This window comes from Rhincodon typus, unplaced genomic scaffold, assembly GCF_021869965.1.
Source record: "Rhincodon typus isolate 14 unplaced genomic scaffold, sRhiTyp1.1 hic_rhity00002529, whole genome shotgun sequence".
Lineage (NCBI taxonomy): Eukaryota > Metazoa > Chordata > Chondrichthyes > Orectolobiformes > Rhincodontidae > Rhincodon > Rhincodon typus.
This window is the reverse complement of record NW_025968167.1, coordinates 1,552-23,893: the sequence shown is the minus strand read 5'-3', so window position 1 is coordinate 23,893 and position 22,342 is coordinate 1,552. Positions and strand designations below refer to the sequence as shown.

Here is a 22,342-nt window from a genome sequence, read left to right as displayed (position 1 = left end):
AGGATTTATGCAACTTTCAACCTTGTTGAAACCGTTATTACCTCTCCCTCGCAATAATAATCTATATAGTGAATATAGATGCAAAGTAATCATTTAAAACCTGAAGTCCATCTTCCAGCTCCATACACAAACTGTCATTTTGATCCTTAATGGGCTCCACGCCTTCTCTGGGTATCTCTTGTCCCTAACATGCCTTTGGATTTCTCTTCAGTTTATTGCCTGTTGGTGCGTTTTAACAACGCCTCTTTGCTTTCCTAATTTGTTTTTAAAGCAAACTTTCTAAAAACCGAAAGAACTGCGGATACTGTAAATCAGAAACAAAAATGGAAATTGCTGGAAAAGATCAGCAGGTCTGGCAGCATCTGGGGAGAAACATCAGAGCTAATGTTTAAGGCTGAGTGACCCTTTGTCAGATGCTGAGCTTTTCCAGCATTTTCTATTTTTGCCCCTCCACTTTCTAAATGCCTCTAGAATGACTGGTATTCTGAGCCCTCATTACCCACCACAAGCTTCCCTCTTCTTCCTCATCCAGTCCTGCACATTCCTTGACATCAAGGGTTCTTTGGACTTAGCTGTCCCACTCTTCACTTTTTGAAAAGTTCACATTTCAGTAATTTCTCCCACTCTATTTTGGCCAGATCCTGCATTATAGTTTTGAAACTGACCTGTTCAATTCAGAATCTTTATTTCTATTGTCCTAGGCCATGACTACCTTAAACCTTTAACCTGTTAATGTTAACATAAAAGGTAAAGTCATCATACTCTCAGCAGAACATAGGGCTGCTCTCTCATGAGCGACAGAGAGAAAGAGGAAAAACAACTGGTGGTGAGTTTAACCTGAGGGTCACCACACCTTAGGTGAGAGTTGAGGTTGAGAAGGCAGGACCTTTATGACCTCACCCAGTGCAAAAATCAAACCTGTGTAGTTGATTTTACTTTGCATTGCAAACCACTCATCCAGCCAATTCAGCCAACCAATTGAGCATTCTCAACTCATCTGCCTTACTCATAAGACTCCTTGCATGAAAACAAATGCGATTAGCCTTGCTGAGTTCCCTCGTGTCTTAACTTGACTGTACATGCCCTGCCTGACATGACTTTGCTACATTTTTTCTGTGCAACACCACTCCATATCCTATTCCCCTGTCAACTGAGTCTAAACCTCCATCAACAGCTCTAGCAAACCTCTTTGCAATGATCTTGGTCCCATTGTGGTTCAGATGCAACCTTCCCCAGAAACAGACCCAGCTATTCAAGAATCTAAAACATTCTCTTCTGCTCCAACTCTTCAGCCACACATTCATCCCCTCTACCAGCTATTCTTCTTTTCACTAGTACATGGCCATCGGTGTAATCCAGAGATTACAACCTTTGAGGTCCTGTTTTTTCAATCTGCTACCTATCTCCCTAAATTCTTGTTGCAGAACCTTATCCTTCTTTCTACCCATGTCACTGGCATTAACGTAAACCACAACCTGTGGCTGTGCATTCTCCCCCTTCAGAACATCCTTGAACCTGGACCCAGGGAAGCATCATACCATCTTCAAATCACATCTATGGCTACAGAAATGGCAGACTGCACCCCTCATTATGGAGTCTCCTATTGCTATAGCTCTTACTTTGCCTGCTCCTCCTGTGAGCTGCTTCGCTCCAAACGCATTCCCCCAAGGAACTGTCACTCTCACCATTTCCCAATACAGAATATCTGTTCTAGAGTTACACTCTGGGGATTTGCTGACTACCTGGCTGCTTCCCTTCTTCTGACACTGAAAGACCTGTCTCGACAAGGTTTCACTAACTGTCAGCCTCCTGATGCACTATAGTGTCCCCACCTGATGCTCCAAAAGCAACATTCAAGCTTGTAAAACGGGCAGCAATCCCTCATATGTGGTCAACTAGACTGCCAAGAGTGTCTTTCACTTCCCACACGTTTAGGCTGTACAGCATACTATGCCACCAATCTAAACCATCCTACAGCGGGAAACTTTGTCATGATACACATCCAAGGGACTTAAATATAGCATGCACATTCTACAAAAATTTGGTCTGAAACATAAAATGGTGTTTTTAACTGTGAAAAAAGTAATGAAAACATAAAAAAGAAACAGAGGAATGCCCAAGAATGAGGGAAACGAATCTCTCCCGCCAGACCAAACAGAACCAGGTCATGAGATAGTAGGAACTGCAGATGCTACAGAATCTGAGATAACAAGGTGTAGAGCTGGATGAACACAGCAGGCCAAGCAGCCTGCTGTGTTCATCCAGCTCTACACCTTGAACCAAGTCATACATATTTCAACCATTGACAGAACCGAGGTGTAAGAGGGGCAGGAAGCGGACGCGTTGACAGGTCTTGACAGAGATATCCAATATTCCAGTGGCTGGAATCTGGCACGCCGGTCCTCATAGCCCCAGAGTAGAGGAGGTGGTGGAGAGACAGGTGAAGGACAGGGCAAAGGGGATGGACACCCAGGCCCGCGGCCTCTCCATCCCGGAACCAACCGCTAGGCCCGAAACAGTAAGCCCTTCCCAGGCCTCAGTCCTCCAATCCGTACCGATGGTGGAGATGAAGGTGGTATTGAAGGCGTCCTCTGAGAAGCGGAAAAGAACACAAGTTTTGCCGACGCCGCTGTCGCCGATCAGCAGCAATTTGAAGAGATAGTCGTAGGTCTTCGCCATGGCCGCCTCCCGCGCCCCGCTCCGCCGGATGTCCCGCCTTCCAGCCACTCATTGGCCCATATCGGAAAGACTACACAGCTGATTGGATAATAAAACAGACCCCGCCCACAAGCTGGATAATTATTGGTTAGTCCCGTTGTCAATCACAACTGGTCTCCCCCATTACGCCGGTGACAACCGTTTCCGCTGGGAACAGTCAGCGTCGGCGGCCGAACCGCGGCCTCTAAGCTGGTAATGACAGGCTGCTGAGTACAGTCCTCGATCTCGCCCAGGTCTTATCACTTCCTGTGACTTGGGGTGAATGGAAATATTTAGGAGCCTAGGGGACCGGCTCGACTTCCTAGAGTCACGGAGCGGCACCTCTTGTCTCCTTCGACAGCTCCTTGTGCTCCCTCCTCCCTCCCTCCGAGATTGCGGAAGTGAGGTCACGGTGAATGAGAGTCTGGCCTGTTTGTGTGAACCGGAGCGGGGCCTGGGGCCGTGGGAAGAGGCCGTGGGAAGAGAACTGAGCTTGTACCCGGGACTCCTCTCGTCCGTTGCATCAGCGCCAGGGAAGAGTAGCAGACCATAGGGGTCAGTGAGGAACACCCGCCTTCCCCCAATCACACACATACACAACACCACCAGTTGAGGGCCCACACACACCTCCTGCCCGGAGTTAGGAGCTAATGAAGAATACTCCCTTCTCCCGGCCCAGAGTGAGGAATCGTCCTCTCCCAGAGAGAGAGAGAGACACCAATGAGGAATTCTCCCTTCTGACAGTCATTGACCGTAGTCCTTGCTGAGATTGTTTTTTTTAAAATTGTAATCCGGTGTCACTGGAGCTTCAACAAAAGGTATGTGAAGCAATCTCATCTTGTGCACTTGGAATGTTTAAAGTACCCTATATGTTGGAATTCTGATGTCCCAGCCGTGGGACCTCAACAATCTAAACCCAGGTTATAACTGTCAGGGAAGATGAGGAATTCATAATGTGGGGTCCACTTTTCACCCTAGTTGAAGGTTGTACCATTAGCCTTGTAAGACCTCGTAACTTTGGATTTCCTTCCTTAGATCTCTCCAATCGCCCTTTAAAACCCTTAGGATATCCATTTCTTTATTTAATTTGCCCGTTGGTTATCTTTCTGATTAGCTTTTTCTTTGGTTCAATATCCGTTTTTTTTCTATTGCACCTGTGAAATTCCTTTTGACAATTTGTTCTGTGACGTGAGCCAGCTTGTAAGTGCCACGTTACTTTGTACAAAACATTAAAGAAGATTGGAGTTTATTTTTCTGTAACTTATACATGCAAATATGTTAAATGAATTATGACAAGTCTGAGTTACTCTTCCTGGAGTGAAATGTTTGCAGAAGACAGCTGTCATGTCTTTGCAAAACCAAACAGTATGCTGAACAAAGAAGTTTGTATCTCAGAGATCATTACTATTTCTTAGATTTTGATTTTTTTTTGCATTACAGGGCCTACTTTCTATTGTGCTCTAATGGCGATGAAACCAGAAGCAGATCTACCAGAGATCCCATTTGCTGCCAACATAGATGAAGAATCTATGGGAAAGGCCCCAGTGACTATTTTGGACAGTTCATGCCCCTCAGCATTGAATAGCATTATCCATGAAAACAGTGTGCATTCAACTCCAGAGGTGAAAGGACCTGATGCTGCACAGTGGCCAGAGTATCTGAACTCTGAGCATTCCTGCTTTTCAGCAGAGCTGAAGCTTGCTTTGCAAAGTGATCGGCATCTGGTGCGGAGTTATACTTACACCAGTGAGGACTCTTCGAGTGCTGGTGATTCATCTCCATCTTCCAGTACTAACCTCGCTGAATCTGATGAACTGTCATCAGAGAAGAATGAAGGGAGGATGACACTGTGGGCAGGAAGCTACAGGTACGAACTTGCAGCTTATAAAACAGGACAGGGCAGCGATCTGTGTCCCCCAGGGGTAGGTACAGGGAGCAGAACAGCCAGAGAACTGGATACATCAGGATCAGAACTTAGCTCAGAAGAAATATCACCCAGTTTAATGACTGTGTCCAGTTTTCCGTGACAGTCCATTACTCATAGGGACCCTTAGAATGTAAAGAAGGAAAATCCTGACCGAGATAAGTGACTTGTCCTGATGGAATGCATGCATCTGCCAAGATTATTATTGGTCAGATATATTGTACAGGAATATATGGGCACCTACTGACAAGATTATTATTGGTGAAATATGTTGTACGGGGTTGTGTGGGCACCCACTGACATTGTTTCGAGGTCTGTGGTTTATCTTTTTCTATTTCCTTGTGTAATGTGACTGTTTCTGTTGGTCAACATCTAATGCTAATTCCCCACATAACCTTGAGAAATTGGTAATGAAGTGTTTTCTTGAACCACTGCAGTCCTTGAGGTGTAGGTATGCCCACAATGCTGATAGGGAGGAAGTTCCATTGTATTGACCCACAACCACAAAGGAATGGTGATATAGTTCTAATGTGTGTTGTTGGGAGGTGGGTTTCCAGGTGGTGATGTTGCCATACATCTGCTGTCCTTGTCCTTCCAAGTCATGCTTGTTTAAAAGATAGACCACAGTCAGTTAATTTTTTTTCTATTCATTTGTGGGATGTGGGCGTCGCTGGCTGGCTAGCATTTCTTGCCCATCCTTAGTTGCCCTTGAGAAGGTGGCGGTGAGCTGCCTTTTTGAACTGCTGCAGTTAATACTCCTGGGAACTGTGGTTGAATCCCACTGTGGCAGATGGTGGAATTTCGATTGTAAATATTTGGAATTAAAAGTGTAATTATGGTGATGAAACCATTGTCAATTGTCACAAAAACTCCTAGCACATTACTGTTTCTTAAGGAAGGAAATCTATTTGCCTAGGAGCTTACCTGGCCTGGCTACATGCAACTCCAGACCCTCTTTGATTTTTAAATACCATTTCTGAAAAGACCTAACAAGTCTTTCAGTTGTATCAAACCTAGTCTCAGTAACGACGTGAAATTGGATGGCCTGGCACTGGCACCGGAAATAAGTGGCAAATTCGAGCCCTATCGACTTCGTTTTTTTTTCCCCCCCCCTCACACCTGAGACTAATACTGAAATTGGGAAGCTGTCTTACAGACTAGTCAAGCAATATCCTGACCTACACACAATCATACCATACAGGCCATGCCCCATACATGCCCCAGGACAGACCCAACAGGTGATGGCACAGTTGTATGTAGTAAGGAGGGAGTTGCGCTGGGAGACCTCCACGTTGACTCAGACACCATGAAGTCTCATGGTATCAGGTCAAATGTGCTGATTTGTTACATATTTACTCCCTTGGTTGATGAATCAGTAATCCTCCACGTTGAACTCCAATTGGAAAGAGCACTGAAGGTGATAAGAGTGCAGAATATACACTGGTAGGGACTTCAATTACTTTAATATCAGTTGCCAAAAGTGGTCCAGAAGCATCAGTAATGATTGAGCTGGCGGAATCCGAAAAGGCAATGCTGCCAGACTTGGGGGATCTGTTGATGAAGGAACCAACATGAGGGACAAATGTTCTTGATCTCAACCTCCCCTATCTGCCTGCCAGAGATGCATCTGTCCATGACAGTATTGGTAGAATTGAAGACCAAACAGTCCTTCCATTGATGAAGTACCATTTTCACTTTGAGGATAACCTCCATTATGTTGTGTGACACTACCATCTGCTAAATGAGACAGACTTTGAACAGATCTAGCGACTCAAAAGTTGGCATCGCTGAGGGACTATGGACCATCGGCAGCAGAATTGTATTCAATTATAATTTGCAACCTCACGATGCAAGATATTGCAGTTTGGTACAACAATCAGGGGTAGGGCTTATACAAGTAATGGTAAGGCCTTGGGTAGTGTTGTAGAACAGAGGGACCTAAGCATTGAAGTGCATAATATTTTGAAGTTTGCATCACATAAAGATAGGGTGGTTAAAAAGGTGTTTGGCACACTTGCCTTCATTGCTCAGTCCTTTGAGTTTATGAGTTGGAAAATCATGTTGAGGTTGTGCAGGACATTGGTGAGGCCTCTTCTTGAATACTGAGTCCAGTCCTGGTGGCCCAGTTGTAGGAAGGATATGGTAAAGCTGGAGGGGGGTTCAGAAGAGATTTACCAGGATGTTGCCGGGTATGGAAGGTTTGAGTTATAAAGAAAGGCTGGGACATATTTCACTGGAGCATAGGAGATTGAGAGGTGACCTTTATAGAAGTTTATAAAATAATGAGGGGTATAGATAGAGTTAAAGGTAGTTGTCTTTTCCCTAGGATGGGGGATTTCAAGACTAGGGGTACATTTTTAAGATGAGAGGGGAGATATTTTTAAAAAGGCATGAGGGGCAAATTTTTTTAGTGTGGTTCGTGTGTGGAATGAACTTCCTGAGGAAGTGGTGGATTTGGGTACAATTACAACGTTTAAAAGATATTTCGATAAGTACATGAATAGGGAAGATTTGGAGGGGTTTGGGCCAGGAGCATGCAGGTGGGACTAGTTTAATTTGGATTTGTGGTCAGCATGGGCTGGTTGGACCAAAGGGTCTGTTTCCATGCTGTATGACTCTCTGACTGTTCTACTATGACATCAAGCCAGGGGATTAATCCTGGTTCAATGGAAACTGCAGGATGGCATGCCAGGACCAATAGCAGGCAAACCTGAAAGAGGTGTCAGCCTGATGAAGAAACAACATAAGACTACTTGCTTGCCAAATAGCAGAAGCAGCAAGTGGTAGAGTTTAGTGATTCCAGAACAAGCAGATTAGATCTAAGTTCTGCAGTCCATCCACATCTGGTTATAAATGATGATAATTAAACATCACAATGTAGGAGTAAGCTACACAAATATCCCCATCCTCAGTGATGAGGGAGCCCAGAACCTCCGTGGAAAAGACAAAACTGAAGCATGTAGAAGCCTCTTCAGCCAGGAATGCCATTTAGATTATCCATCTTGGCCTCTCTTGAGATTTCCAGTTTCACATGTCCAGTCTTCAGCCAATTCGATTTAGTCCATGCGATATCAAACAGAAGGCACTGGATACTTCAAAGACCATGGGATCTGGCAACATTCCAGCAATAGTACAGAAGTCCTCTAGAAATAACCATGCACTGAACTAACCTGTTCTAGTCCACTTACAACTCCGTCTCTTGGAAAATTACTTGGGTATATCCGGTCACATCCAGCCTAGGTGAGTGCAGCTCCTTTTTTTTTTCAGTTTTCTCTCATGGACCATAAGCATTGCTGGCTGGGCCAGCATTTATTGACCCTTCCTAGCTGCCTTTTGAGAAGGTGGTGGTGAGCTGCCATCGTAAGTCGCTGCAGTCCATGTGCTCTGGGTTGGTGCACAATGCCATGAGGGAGGGAATTTCAGAATTTTGATAGTGACAATGAAGGAACAAAGATGTATTTCCAAGTCAGGGTGGTGAGAGGCTTGGAGGGGACCTTTCAGTTGATGGTGTTCCAATGCTGCATTGTCCTTCTGGATGGAAGTGATTGTGGGTTTGGAAGGATCCTTTAGGGAAGGAAACTGCCATCCTTACCTGGTCTGGCCTACATGTGACTCCAGATCCACAGCAATGTGGTTGACTCTTAACTGCCCTCTAGGCAATTAGGGATGGGCAATAAATGCTGCCTGGTCAGCAACACCCTTATCCCACTAATGAATAAGGGATCTTTGGCAAATTTTTGCAGTGCATCTTGTAGGCATTACATGCTGCTACTGAGTGTCGGTGGTGGAGGGAGTGGATACGGTGCCAGTCAAGCAGGTTGCTTTGTCCTAGATGGTGTCAAGCTCCCTGAGTGTCGTTGGAGCAGCATTCATCCAGACAAGTGGGGAGTATTCCATTACACTAGACTTGTGCCTTGTAGATGGTGGTCAAGCTTTGAGGAGTCAGGAGGGAAGTGTTCCTAGCCTTTGACCTGCTCTTGTAACCGCATTTATATGGGGAACCCTGTTTAGTTTCTGGTCAATGGTAGCCCCCAGGGCATTGATAGTGGGGAATTCAGCGATGCTAGTGTCAGTGAATGTCAAGATTGTCTCCTATTGGTGATAGTCATTGCCTGGCATTTGTGTGGCGCGAATGTGACTTGCCACCCGTCAGCCCAAGCCTGGATATTGTCCACGTCTTATTGATTTGAACATGGACTATTTCAGTATCTGAGGATTTGTGAATTGTGTTGAATGTTGTTCAATCGTTGAACATCCCGACATCTGAGCTTCTGTAACACTCAAGCTTCACACTATCCAGGACAAAACAGCACATTTGATCAAGACAATGTCCATCACCCGAACATTCACTCCTGCACACACAAAAAATCTCCCTTTCATGGACTGATGAGATCATAATTAAATGCTTCACTATCATATACGCATGATATTGAAAAATGTAACAAAGCAGTTACTTAATTTCTACTGCATATGAGAGCTCAATCTCATGTTTAAATTCGTTATTCACTTTATTCCAATAATATTGACTACAATATTCTTTTCCCCGTACTGTAACTCCGATATGTGCAGTCTTAAATTGGAAGCTTCTCATTCTTTTGTAAATAATTCATTAGCTGAGTATTTCTTTGCCGGGTTTAAAGCTATTATCTTTCCTGTAGCATACCTTTCTTCTCTTCTTCTTCTTTCCCTCCACATGTCCCAAATCTGCAGTTTTTCCCACTCCTTGATCCTGAGTCCTAGAAAGAAGTTTGCTTCTCAAAACAAGAACTTTGCACAGCACTCTAGGTTTGGTCTTGCCAATGCCTGTACAGGTTTTACCAGTGTTCCCTGTTTTGTACTCCATCTCCCTTTCAAATATTTTATTGGTTTTCCTAATCACTTGCCAGATCTGTATACTCTAAGGTTTTGGAGTAGATTTGTAGCTCAGGTTGTGGATGTTGAGGTTGGTTGGCTCGCCGAGCTGATTCCGCAGACGTCTGTGGAGCAACGAACCATTTCGGCGAGCCAACCAACCACAACTGATCTGTATACTGTGTTTTATTTTGCATACAATTAAATCAAGACTCTTTACAGCATTCTGCAGTCTCTCCTCAGTTAAGTACTAGTCAGTGTGTCTATTCTCCACACTGAAGTGGACACTGTCACATTTTTCCACATTTTTTTTATAAAGATGAAAATAAAGATTTGTTCATGGGATGAGGATGTCGCTGGCCAGGCAGCATTTATTGCCCATCTCTAATTGCCCAGAGGGCAGTTAAGAGTCAACCACATTGCTGTTGTTCTGGAGTCACATGTAATCCAGATCAGGTCAGGATGGCAGTTTCCTTCCCTAAAGCACATTAGTGAATCAGATGGGTTTTTCCTGACAACTGACAATGGATTCACGGTCATCATTAGATTCTTAATTCCAGATATTTATTGAATTCAAATTCCACCATCTGCTGTGGTGGGATTGGAACCCGGGTCCCCAGAATATTATCTGGGTCTCTGGATTAACAGTCCAGCGATAATACCACTAGGCCATCACCTCCCTGGTGATGTCAAGTGCCAAATTTTTTCATGATATCTATTTGTAGCTCTTCACAGACTCATTATGTCCTCCTCATGATTTGCTTTTCTTCTTATCTCTGTAACTTAAGTAAGTTTGCTCACAATAGATTTGGTCTCTTCATCCAAGTCATTAATAATTGAGTAAATAGTTGAGGCCTCAGGTGTCTTCCCTAAGGCACTCTACCTGTCACAATTTGTCAACTTGGAAATGATCCATTTACTCTCGCTCTTTGCTTAATGTTAGTTTCTGTCCTGCATTTAGCAGTTTCAGTCAGGAGACCTGGTGTCATGCTTCATCACACTAATCTGTCTAGCATCATTCTCTCGCATCCATTTGTCCTATGGCCTGTACATGGAATGTTTTTAGCATCCACATTATAAAGATCTCTATATTCTTCAACAGATCTTTACTTATTGTAAGGATTCTGAGGCATTCGGCAAAGTGGATAGAATATAGCATCTTATGAGATAACACGGCGAGGAGCTGGAGGAGCACAGCAGGCCAGGCAGCAAAGGAGGAGCAGGAAAGTTGACGTTTTGGGTCGGGACCCTTCTTCAGAAATTTCAGAAGAAGGATGCGGACTCGAAATGTCAACTTTTCTGCTCCTCTGATGCTCCCTGGCCTGCTGTGTTATCTCTGACCCCAGCATCTGCAGTTCTTACTATCTCTGAGTGAGTTATAGCATCTTATGAGTTCTTTCCTATTACAAGCTTGAGTTTTCTTGTTGCTAACACAACTTTCATCTTCTCAAAATACTATTTCTATCCTCCTGACATCACTTTACCATCTTCTGTTAATATTTGACCTAAGTAGGTAGACTTGTCTACACATTTCACTGTGATGCCATTCACGCCAATCTTTTGTGGTTGTTTCTTTGTAGTTCCTTTTTTTTTAATGGAATTTTGTTTACACTGAATCCATATTCTAAACTTTGAGATTTTACTTGAACTGAGGTTCTTCAAGTAGCGCTGTGTTGTCAGCGTATTGCGATTTTTTTTTTTTTAATAAATTATTTTCTTGCCTCTAATTTTTACCATTGGAAATAATTCTGACTTAATTTGTGTACACAATGTAAAGGTAACAGTGCAAAGCTGTGTCATGCTTCTCTCTTCACTTGAAACCTGTTGGGGGTTAGTCAGTCAAGACTAATATATTATCCCAAAGCCATCAGCTTTTATATAGTGAATCAGAGATAGTAGGAACTGCAGATGCTGGAGAATCCGAGACAACAAGGTGCAGGGCTGGATGAACACAGCAGGCCAAGCAGCATCATAGGAGCAGAGAGGCTGACGTTTCGGACCTAGACCCTTCATCAGAAAAGGGGGTTTTGAAATAAATAGGGAGAGAGTGGGAGGCGGATAGAAGAGGGATAGAGGAGAGGATAGGTGGAGAGGAAACAAACAGGTCGAAGAGGCGGGGATGGAGCCAGTAAAGGTGAGTGTAGGTAGGGAGTTAGGAAGGGGATAGGTCAGTCCAGGGAGGACGGACAGGTCAAGGGGGCGGGATGAGGTTGGTCGGTAGGAGATGGAGGTGCGGCTTGAGGTGGGAGGAGGGGATAGGTGGGAGGAAGAACAGGTTAGGGAGGCAGGGACGAGCTGGACTGGTTTTGGGATGCGGTAGGGGGAGGGGAGATTTTGAAACTTGTGAAATCCACATTGATACCATTGGGCTGCAGGGTTCCCAAGCGGAATATGAGTTGCTGTTCCTGCAACCTTCGGGTGGCATCGTTGTGGCACTGCAGGAGGCCCAGGATGGACATGTCGTCTGAGGAATGGGAGGGGGAGTTGAAATGGTTCGCGACTGGGAGGTGCAGTTGTTTATTGCGAACCGAGCGTAGGTGTTCTGCAAAGCGGTCCCCAAGTCTCCACTTGGTTTCCCCGATGTAGAGGAAGCCACACTGGGTACAGCGGATGCAGTATACCACATTGGCAGATGTGCAGGTGAACATCTGCTTGATGTGGAAAGTCTTCTTGGGGCCTGGGATGGGGGTGAGGGAGGAGGTATGGGGGCAGGTGTAGCACTTCCTGCGGTTGCAGGGAAAAGTGCCGGGAGTGTGGAGCGGACAAGGGAGTCACTGAGAGAGTTGTCCCTCCGGAAAGCAGATAAGGGTGGGGAGGGAAAGATGTCTTTGGTGGTGGGGTCGGATTGCAGATGGCGGAAGTGTCGGAGGATGATGCGTTGGATCCGGAGGTTGGTGGGGTGGTACGTGAGGACGAGGGGGATTCTTTTTTGGTTCTTATTGCGTGGATGGGGTGTGAGGGATGAGGTGCGGGAGATGTGGGAGACACGGTTGAGGGCGTTCTCGACCACCGAGGAGGGGAAGTTACGGTCCTTGAAAAACGAGGACAACTGAGATGTACGGGAGTGGAATGCCTCATCCTGGGAGCAGATGCGGCGGAGGCGAAGGAATTGGGAATAGGGGATAGCATTTTTGCAGGAAGGTGGGTGGGAGGAGGAGTATTCTAGGTAGCTGTGGGAGTCGGTGGGCTTGAAATGAATATTGGTTTCTCGGTGGTTGCCCGATATGGAGACAGAGAGGTCCAGGAAGGGGAGAGAGGTGTTAGAGATGGTCCAGGTAAACTTAAGGTTGGGGTGGAAGGTGTTAGTGAAGTGTATATAGTGACCTGTTAGAAGGCATCTTATGAAATGCTTTGTAATAGAGGGCGTCTACTAATTTCCCATCATCCTCACTACTTTTTACATTCTCAAAGAACTTGATATATTTGTCAAACTGCATTTCCCTTTGTAAAATCATGTTGGCAGCATTTGCTTTCATTTTGATTTTTCAGATATCCTGCTGCTTCAGTGGAAGTATGATATTATGTGGATCAATACACAGAAAATTAGCTTAAAGCATGGGGGTCTTATTGGCCCCAAAAAAGACAAATCCCCATTTGGGTTAATGAATGTGCACCTATTTCAGCATTTTTAAAATTGTTTCTTTATTGACAATGGTTTTGTAAATGCAGGATTGCACTGAATTAACAAAGAAACAATCAGTTCAGGTCATGTAATTATATATCAATGTTGAATCCATTATCCACTTGTCACAGCAATTGTTTGGCTGTGGAATTTAGTTTCAACGGTTATTTCTCTGTAATAACTTTGTCATTTACATGACCATTTAAATTTCATCCCATAGGCTATTTTTCTCTCTAATGATCAACCAAGAGAGTAGATTCTTGCAAAATGTACTTATAGATGGTATAACCAAAATTTCTATTTGCAACAGTAAATGATTTAAATTAAATTCAGGTGATGTAAATCAGATGGATCCTGTAGCAGTATCATGCAATAACTTTTCAAGTGTCAAGGCTATTTTAAGTATAATTTAATTGCCCAAGGTGTTAGCTGTAAAGTGGACAGGCTGTAATGTAGTTTCATTCCATGAGCCCAATCTCTGCAATAGTGGATTTCTATCATATTTCCTTAATGACTCCAGCATTTCCTAATTATGGAAGTTAAATTAACTGGCATATAGTTTCATACTTTCTAACCTCCTTTCTTGATTTAGAGTTGTTAATTTTATAGTTTTCCACTTTACTGGAAGTTTTCCAGAATTGAGGGAATTTTGAAAAATACGACTAACCTATCCCCATCTCAGTAACTACTTTTGTATGGCACTGGTACCAGTATTGGGGGACGACAGGCTTCCTTTGAGCTGTATGGGGATCCATGTCCTGTCAAATTGAGTAACTCTGGCTCTAGAGAAGACTTTACTGACTAGTTGAGGGATCGAAGTGTAGGAAATGGACTAGATCAGTTTACGATATCTGGTTGGCACAGACAATTTGGACTGAAGGATCTGTTTCCGTGCTGTACATCTCTGTGACTCTGAATGAAAGGACAAGGCAGTATTGGAGGTTGATATAGATAATGGTAATCGGGTTGACATTGGAAGGGACAGAGTGGACAAACGTAAGAGCATGCCAACAGCTAGCCAGAGAAGGGAAACATGTTGGAAAGGCAGATTTTCTTTACAAATGCTGTGTTAATCCAGATAACAAAATTGATTAATTGATGGCAGGATGAAAAGTGAATGGGTATGATGTGGCCATCACGTGAGGGCAACGTGACCAATTCAGTATAATGATAGATGCAAGATAATTAAGGAGACTAGGCAGAGAAGAAAGAGGTAGGTGGATAAGATCAGTATCATGTTGGGAAATAATCTTGGCTCAGGAGTTTAAGAAATAGAATTGGTTTGGGTGGAATTAAGAAATTGCAAGGGAAATAAATCATTGCTGGAGTAGTTTGTAGGCCAAAAACTGTAGTCACATTATGAGAAATAGTGGCCTATTCGGCACTGCTGCAGTTGTGCATGGTTTTAGTCTTCATGTGAATAGGACAAACTAAATTGGGAAAGATGGCCTTGAAAATTATTAAAAAAAAAAAATTTGGAATAGATTTTTAGTTAGATAAATATGTTATTGAACCAAAAGGTGAATAGTTCATTTTAGATCAGCTAATGTGTAATAACACAGAATTAATGATCTCTTAGCAAAGAGTCCTCTAGGCAAGAGTGATCAAATGTAATAGGATTTCACTTTTGGTTTGACGGCGAGAAACTTTGAGTTTGAAACTGATGCCTGACCTAATTGCCTTTATTTAGTTTATAAAAAAGTTAGCTAAAATTGACTGGGAAAATAGGTGGAAAAGTAAGATGGTGGAGGAGTCATGGCAGGCATCTTAAGGAGATATTTCATAATAATTAACAAAGATATATTTCACGTAGAAAGAAAGAACGCTGCAAGGATGAAGTCGATGACTAAGGATGTTGAGGAAGGTGTCAAATTGAAATAATCTATCTTCAATGTCGCAAAAATTAATGGTATGTCAGAAGGTTGGGAAAAAATTAGAAACTAGTAAAGGGAGAATTTAAAAATGGAGAAACTAGGTTATGAGAGAAACATAAGATCAGATAATAAGAGCTTCTACGAGGTAATGTTTTTTAAAAAAAAAAAGAAAATCTGCGGGGAATAATAGTCTGATTTCAGTGTGTTTGAATTTCATAGATGGCTGTGTATGATGATTTGATGTTATGCCTCCAGGTCACCAGATGACAACCCGTCAACAAGAGACGGAGAGGAGCAGCCTCAATATAATAGGGCTGGATCTGCCTCATCCTCCCGGACCAAAGTGGGTAAGACCGTCCAGTCCAGCTCCAACGTGAAGTGGGTAAACTCATCATCACGGAAGGTGCCCAGAATAAAGAAGTGCCAGCGGACCCAAAAACAGAAGGAGCAGATACAGCGGGTGCGCAGAGCGAGGGAGGCTGTAATTCGCAGGAAGTGTGCCCCTCAATGGATTGGCAGCTCCAGTGATGGGGATTCCAGCAGTAACTCTGAGCTTGATGAAGTCGTCGCCTGTGATAATAGCCAGGCCAATCATCAGAATCCTCTTGGTATATGACCTTAATCTGGGTATGGCAGAGGGAGGCAAGGGTGGTGTGGATCCTGCGGGAACAGGATTGGGCACTGTTTCTTCCTCAATGTTAAAGATCAATTCCATTTTATTTTAAAAGACCTCTCCATTTCAAAGGTCCAATAAACTCCATGCAAAGAAATGTCCCAATTCACTATGGATCTTTGATCACTTTAAATTGATTTGTCATCACTAAATGCTGAACAAGGGAAAAATATTTTTTGTTTTGTAAACTCTAGAGAATAAAGGGCCAGTTTACTCTCTCAAAACAATTCCTCAGGACAACTACTTAGATTACAGGAACAAAGGCATGGAAACTGAATTTGCAGATGACTCAAAGATAGGTAGGAAAGCATTTTGTAAAGAAGACATAAGGAGTCTGCAGACTGATATAAATAGGTTGAGTGAGTGCTCAAACATTTGGCAGATGCAGTCCCATGTGGGGAAAATGTAAAGACATGCACTTTGGTAGGAGGAATAAAGAAAAAGTGTATTACTTGAATGAAGAAATCTGAGGTGCTGAGGGTTCTAGGTATTCTGAATGAATCCTAAGAAGTTAGTTTGCAGGTGCAGAGTGTAATCAAGACTAAGGGGATGCTATCCATTATTATGAGAGGAACTGAACATAAAAGTAAAGATCTTATGCTTCTGTTATTCAGGGCATCGATGAGACCACATCTATAATACTGCGTCCGGTTTTGGTCTTGTTATTTAAAATAAGAAGTAAATACGTTGGAAGCAGTTTAAGTAGGTTAACTAGAATGAAGTTGCCTGTAGTGTCCAGGGATGTTTAGGGTAGGTGGGTTAGACATGGGGAAATGCAGGAGTAAGGGAATGAGTCAGGGTGGGATGCTCTTTGGAGGGGTGGTGTGGACTTGTTGGGCCGAATGGCCTGTTTCCACACTTTAGGGATTCTACGATAATGATACCTGGAATAAATGGGTTGTCTTATGAGGAAAGTTTGGATAGACTGAGCTAATTTCCACTGGAGTTTACAAGAGACAGTGTGACTTGTTTGAAGTGTCTAAAATCCCGGAACGGTCTTGACAAGGTGGATGTGGAAAGGATACTTCCTCTTGTGGGTCAGCCCAGAACTAGGGGGCACTGCTTTAAAATTAAAAGGCACTCTCTTAGAACAGCTATATGAATTTTTTTTACTGAGCCTTAAGTGACTTTGGAATTCTCCCTCAGGAGGCAATGGTAGTGGGGCCATTGAATATTTTTAAGACAGAGGTAGGTAGATTCTTATATGTTCATAATTCCCTCATCTCAGGAACCTGTATGGTGATCCCTTGTTACATTCTAGCAGCATAATTATTGGGGCAGCGCAGTGGTTCCGGTTTGATCCCACCCTCTGGCGACTGTCTGTGTGGAGTTTGTACACACTTGTGTCTGCGTGGAATTCCTCCAGGTGCTCTGGTTTCCTCCCACAGTCCGAAGATATGCACGTTAGGTGGATTGGCCTTACTAACTTGCCCATAGTGCCTAGGGATGTGCAGATTAGATGGGTTAGCCATGAGAAATATAGGGTTACAGGGTAGGGAGGGTGGGATGCTCTTCGGAGGGTTGGTGTGGACTCATTGGGCTGAATGACCTATTTCCACACTGTAGGGATTCAGTGATTCGATTCAATTATATTCAGCCATGATCAGCTTCATGACTGGCACACTCCTGCTCTACCATCAACAAGCCAGCCTATCAACATTAATTCAATGAAAAGCACAGGAGAGCATTCCTATAAATGCATGCCAAGCAGTGGAAGCTGGATGCTCTATTGCTAAATGATCCCACAACAACCTGAACAGATCTAAGTTCTGCCATATCCAGTCATGATTGGTGATAGACAATTGAACAATTAACAGAAGGAGGAGGCTCCACAAAAATCCCTATCCTCATCTATGGGGGAGCCCAATGTGGTGCAAAAGGCAAGGCTGAAGTATTGACATTGACCTTTAAGAAGTGCTGAATGTGTGATCTATCTTGCTCCTCCTTATCTACACAGCAGCGCAGGTGTCAGTCTTCCACAAATTCAATTCACTTGACATGAGATCCAGAGATGGCTGAAAGCACTGAATGCTGCAAAGGCTAAGGGTTCTGACAGCATTCTGGCAATACTATTGAAAAGATGTACACGGTGTACTAGTCGCATGCTAAGCCAATCTATTCTAGTACAGTTACAATATTGGCCTCCACCTGGCAATGTGGAAATTGTCCAGGTATGTTCTATGCACAAAAAATAGGATAACTCCAACCTGTCTATAAGTCTACTTTTAATGATCAGCAAAGTGATTGAAGGAGTTATTGATAGTGCTATTATGTTGAATGTGCTAATTGACAGTTCAGATTTTACCAGGGCCACTCAGCTCCTGACATCATAGCCTTGGCCTAAAAGATCTGAAATCTAGGGTTGAGATGAGAATGACTGACTGACTGACTGACTGTACTTGACATCAAGGCAGCATTTGACTTGATTTTGGCATGAAAGAGCCCTAGCGCAACTGGAGTCAGGAAATTGGAGGAAAAGTGCTCTTTGGTTGTTGTTGCATTGATTACAGAAAGGAAGTTGGTTGTTAAAGATCAATCATCTCAAGCTCAGGACATCTCTGCAGAAGTTTTGAGAAGGGTCACTGGACCGAAACGTTAACTCAGATTTTTCATCACAGATTCTGTCAGACCTGCTGACCTTTTCCAGCTACTTCTGTTTTTGTTTCTGCTGAATGTCCTTGGGGTGGTGCCCTAAGCCAAACCATCTTAAGTTGCTCCAGCTTTCCTTCATCGTAAGGTCAAAATGGGGATGTTCACTGGTGATTGAACAATGTTCAGCATCATTTGTGACTCCTCAGATACTGAAGCAGTCCATGTCCAAATGTAGCAAGACCTAGATAATACCTAGGTTTGAGTTGACAAGTGGGAAGTAACATTTGTGTCATGCAAGTGTCAGGTAATGCCCATCTTCAATAAGAGAATCTGAGTATCTTACCTTGATGTTCAATAGTTTTAACGATACCGAGCCCCTCACTATCAACATTCTGGAGGGTTCTTTTGACCAGAAGCTGAATTGAGTAAGCCATATAAACACTGTGGCTGCAAGTGCAGGTCAGATGCGAGCAATTCTGATGTGAATAACACTCTCCATCTCTCCAGCGCATCTGCACCATCTACCAGCACAAGTGAAGAGTGTGTTGGAATCTTCCCAAGTTGCCTCAATGGTGAATTCAAGAGCAATGTCTTTCCCCTGGTATGATGAATATATAGAACTCACTATCACAAGTAGCTGTTGTGGTAGCCATTGTAGATACATTTAAGGCAAAGCTTACTAAATGTAAGAGTCAGAATAGCACAGTTTAGACAGAGGCCATTAAGCCGATCGAGCCGATCTTTCAAAGAACATTGCAGATAGTCCCCTTGCCCTCTCCCGACTTTCCCCTCCAATCATCTTGTAAAGGCTCGAATGAAAAGTATTCATTACATTATCAGTTGTACATTCTAGATCATAACCAATCTGCTTAAAAAAGTGTTTTCCTCATGTTGCCTCTGGTATTTTTTGCCAATCAGCTTAAATCTCTGTCCTCTGGTTTTCTGACTTTCGTCCCCTCAGACGTTTATCTTGGTTTACTCTAAACATTTCATGATTTTGAATACCTGTATCAATTTGCTTTGACTTCTCTGGTCTATGGAGAGTAAATGTAACATTTTCAGTCTCTCTGTGTAACTGTAATCTTTCATCCCTGACACCTTTCCAATAAATCTCTTTTGTACTCACTTGAAAGCCTTAACATCTTTCCCAACATCTGGTGCCCAGAATTAGGCATCATGCTGGAACAGAGTTTGTTTTATGGGAACAAAAGCATCTGTTGATAGGGTCACCACCTCCTTTACACTGATAAAACCTTTAGTTTTGTCAGGACAGTGACTTGAAAGGAATTTGGTGATTTACATATACATATTAATCAATTAAAACCTTCTAACTGATTAAAGATTTAACAGCACCTGTTTAATACATCCTCATCAGTGGTGTGACCCTTTGATCTTTTACTTATAAATTTTTTGTGTTTGATACCACCTCACTAACACCTGAGGGAGGAGTGAGGCTCCGAAAGCTTGTGTTTTCAAATAAACCTGTTGGACTGTAACCTGGTGTCGTGTGATTTCTGATCTTGTCCATCCCAGTCCAACACCGGCACCTCTACAATCCTTGATAGGGTTGCATGAAACTCAGTTGGAGCGCAAGTACTGGCAAGAGCCTGTTGAGCTCTTATATACTTTCAGCCTTGGATGTAATGATGTTTGGGGGGAATCACACACGCATCATTAGGGTGGTTGCTGTTATGGAGATCAGTGTAGAAATTTAAAATAACCGGGTGATCATAGCGCTTGAACTAAACATAGCTCTGCCAAAAGGCAGATCCTTGGAGATTATTCACACCACTTTGACAAACCTTTGATTTTTATTTTAATGTTCATAGGGTGCTGGGCAGGCCCGGAGTCTGCTTCAGCCAGAGATTGAAGTCTGTATGTTAATCTGATCTAGGGACTAGACATGTAGCTAACAGAGCTAATGGGCCCACATTGGTTGTAGTTAATCTCTGAAAATCAACAAACTGTATGAAATCATTTGCTTTCTCCACAGACCCAATGGATGAAGATGACGTTTTGGTCATTGAGCCTCTGACCAGCTCCACTTTACCAGTTAATGAGGAAGTGAACATCACATCCAGCGATAGCGAGGTGGAGATCATCAATGTTGTAGATGACGAAAGGTAAGGTGGCAGAGAAGCCTGCCTGCCTGCCTCCCTCCCTCCCTGAATGGGAGGCTGCAGTGTGGATGTGGGCAATACTTTCTCCAGCTGCTTGAGGGAGTGTGGTTTGGTGCAGGGTTCTGCTGTAGCGATAGCTGCTGTAAATTGTGGTTATTTGCAAGGTGTATGCCTGTGTCACATGGATCAGTTATATGTTGGATTTTAGTATCGCAGCTTGTTTTCATGTCAGCTTGCGCTGCTGTAGGTTTGTGGGATTTACAGTAGGAAGTGTAAGATTCTGTTGTGCACTACTGTTGTCATTCTGTTGCATCTATGCAGGCCCTCAGTATCGGGAACGTGGATTGGCCACAATGTAAAGAAAGCAGCAAGTTCCAGGCTCCAGGCCCCACCTGGACACCATACCACGTCTGCAGAGGTTGTAGACCTTACACTCGATGATAATGGTAAAAATTCAACTTTTTTAATATACCGCTTTTGCATATTTACCATTTGCACTTTTCTACTCTTCCCATCAGGTACAAACTGACTAGGCATTCTGCTTCTAACTCTTTCTCAGCTAAAATTTACCACTTTGCTGCTGGTTATACTGACGTCCCAGTGAGAAATCTTTTGGTCAGTATTAGCATCGACTGGAGTTTGGGAGAGAGAATTTAGTAACAATGGCTTCAGAAGATATTTGCAGGCTGATGTACTTTTGTTTCCATTGAATTAGTTCTAAAGTCTTGCTTTTACTGTGCCCTCCTTAAAAAGCCTGCTTTGAGCAATTTGTTTTTGATTTGTTAATTTCGTTGCTTTAAACAAGAAACAGATTTTCATTTGCATAGCACCTTTGCATCAAAATAGTGCACAACAATCAAATCCTGCAGATTGTTAATGATGATGATCCTGATCAGATTATTGCTCGTTGCATATTGCACAAACTCTCAAATGGGATGTTAGTCTGGGACCTGAAAAATGTGAGTCCAACTTCAATCATCCTGGAAGGGTAAGGGTACCTCAAAATATTGAGCAACAGGTGAAGGTCTTTCACTCTACTACTATTTTTAGTAGCAACAGGAATGGTATTCTGTAGTGATACAATGCTGCTTTCAAACTGAAAGGACCTTCTGTCTACCACACAAATGAGTAATGAGATATTTGGTGCCAGTGAGATGTCAAGTTCATAGACCATACAGTCCAAATGACTTGCAAATCATATCAAGCAGCACATCTCTTCAACTGAGTGCAGGAAGCAGAGTGCTGACCATACTTGACTTGTACTTGCTTGCAAAGCTCAGAACATAATGTCCAAAGTGCAATGTGACTCTGAGATTGGACAATGCACGAATAATTCCAAGTGTGGCAAGTATTACACAAACAATCAATTTGATTATCCATCAAGCTTCCATGTAACACTTGCTATAAGCTACGTACATTCATAATATAGGGACCTCTGGGAGAGAAAAAACATGTCCAGGTATTTTATCTTTACTGAATTACTGAGAGGTTAGCATTGCTGCCTCACAGTGTCAGGATCCTGGATTCTATTCCAGCCTCGGGCGACTGTCTGTGTGGAGTTTGCTTGTTCTTCCCGTGTCTGTGTGGGTTTCCTCTGGGTGCTCCAGTTTCCTCCCACAGTCCAAAGATGTGCAAGTTAGGTGGATTGGCCATGCTAAATTGCCCATAGTGTCTAGGGATATGTAGGTTAGGTAGATTAGCCATGGGAAATGTAGAGTTACAGGAATAGAGTTGGGGGGTGGGGTGAGCCTGGGTGGGATGCTGTTTAGAGTGTCGGTGTGGACTTGTTGGGCTGAATTGCCTGTTTCCACATTGTAGGGATTCTATGGATTCTATGAATTAAACAAATTTGTGGGGGACAGTAGCTCCACAGTGATTCCTCGACCAATCTCACAACCTGCCACCCAACTAACACCCTTTTCCTTGTGTAATATAAATTGTTGCTCACATTAAAATTTGGTAACTTTGCACCTGTCCTGCTGAGTGTAA

General features: G+C 43.3%; 1 protein-coding gene across 1 annotated transcript; it reads left to right on the top strand.

Annotated features, from left to right (window-relative positions):
* Window positions 1–2,836: 2,836 nt before the first annotated feature.
* LOC109920696 (E3 ubiquitin-protein ligase arkadia-C-like) lies at window positions 2,837–20,799 on the top strand (the record flags this gene model as incomplete). The annotated part of the gene is made up of 5 exons (XM_048593229.1): window positions 2,837–2,910; window positions 4,138–4,564; window positions 15,224–15,576; window positions 20,227–20,356; window positions 20,675–20,799. Coding segments are annotated over exons 2-5 (1,012 nt in total), but the record flags the coding sequence as incomplete, so codon positions are not given.
* Between the last annotated feature and the right edge of the window lie 1,543 nt (window positions 20,800–22,342).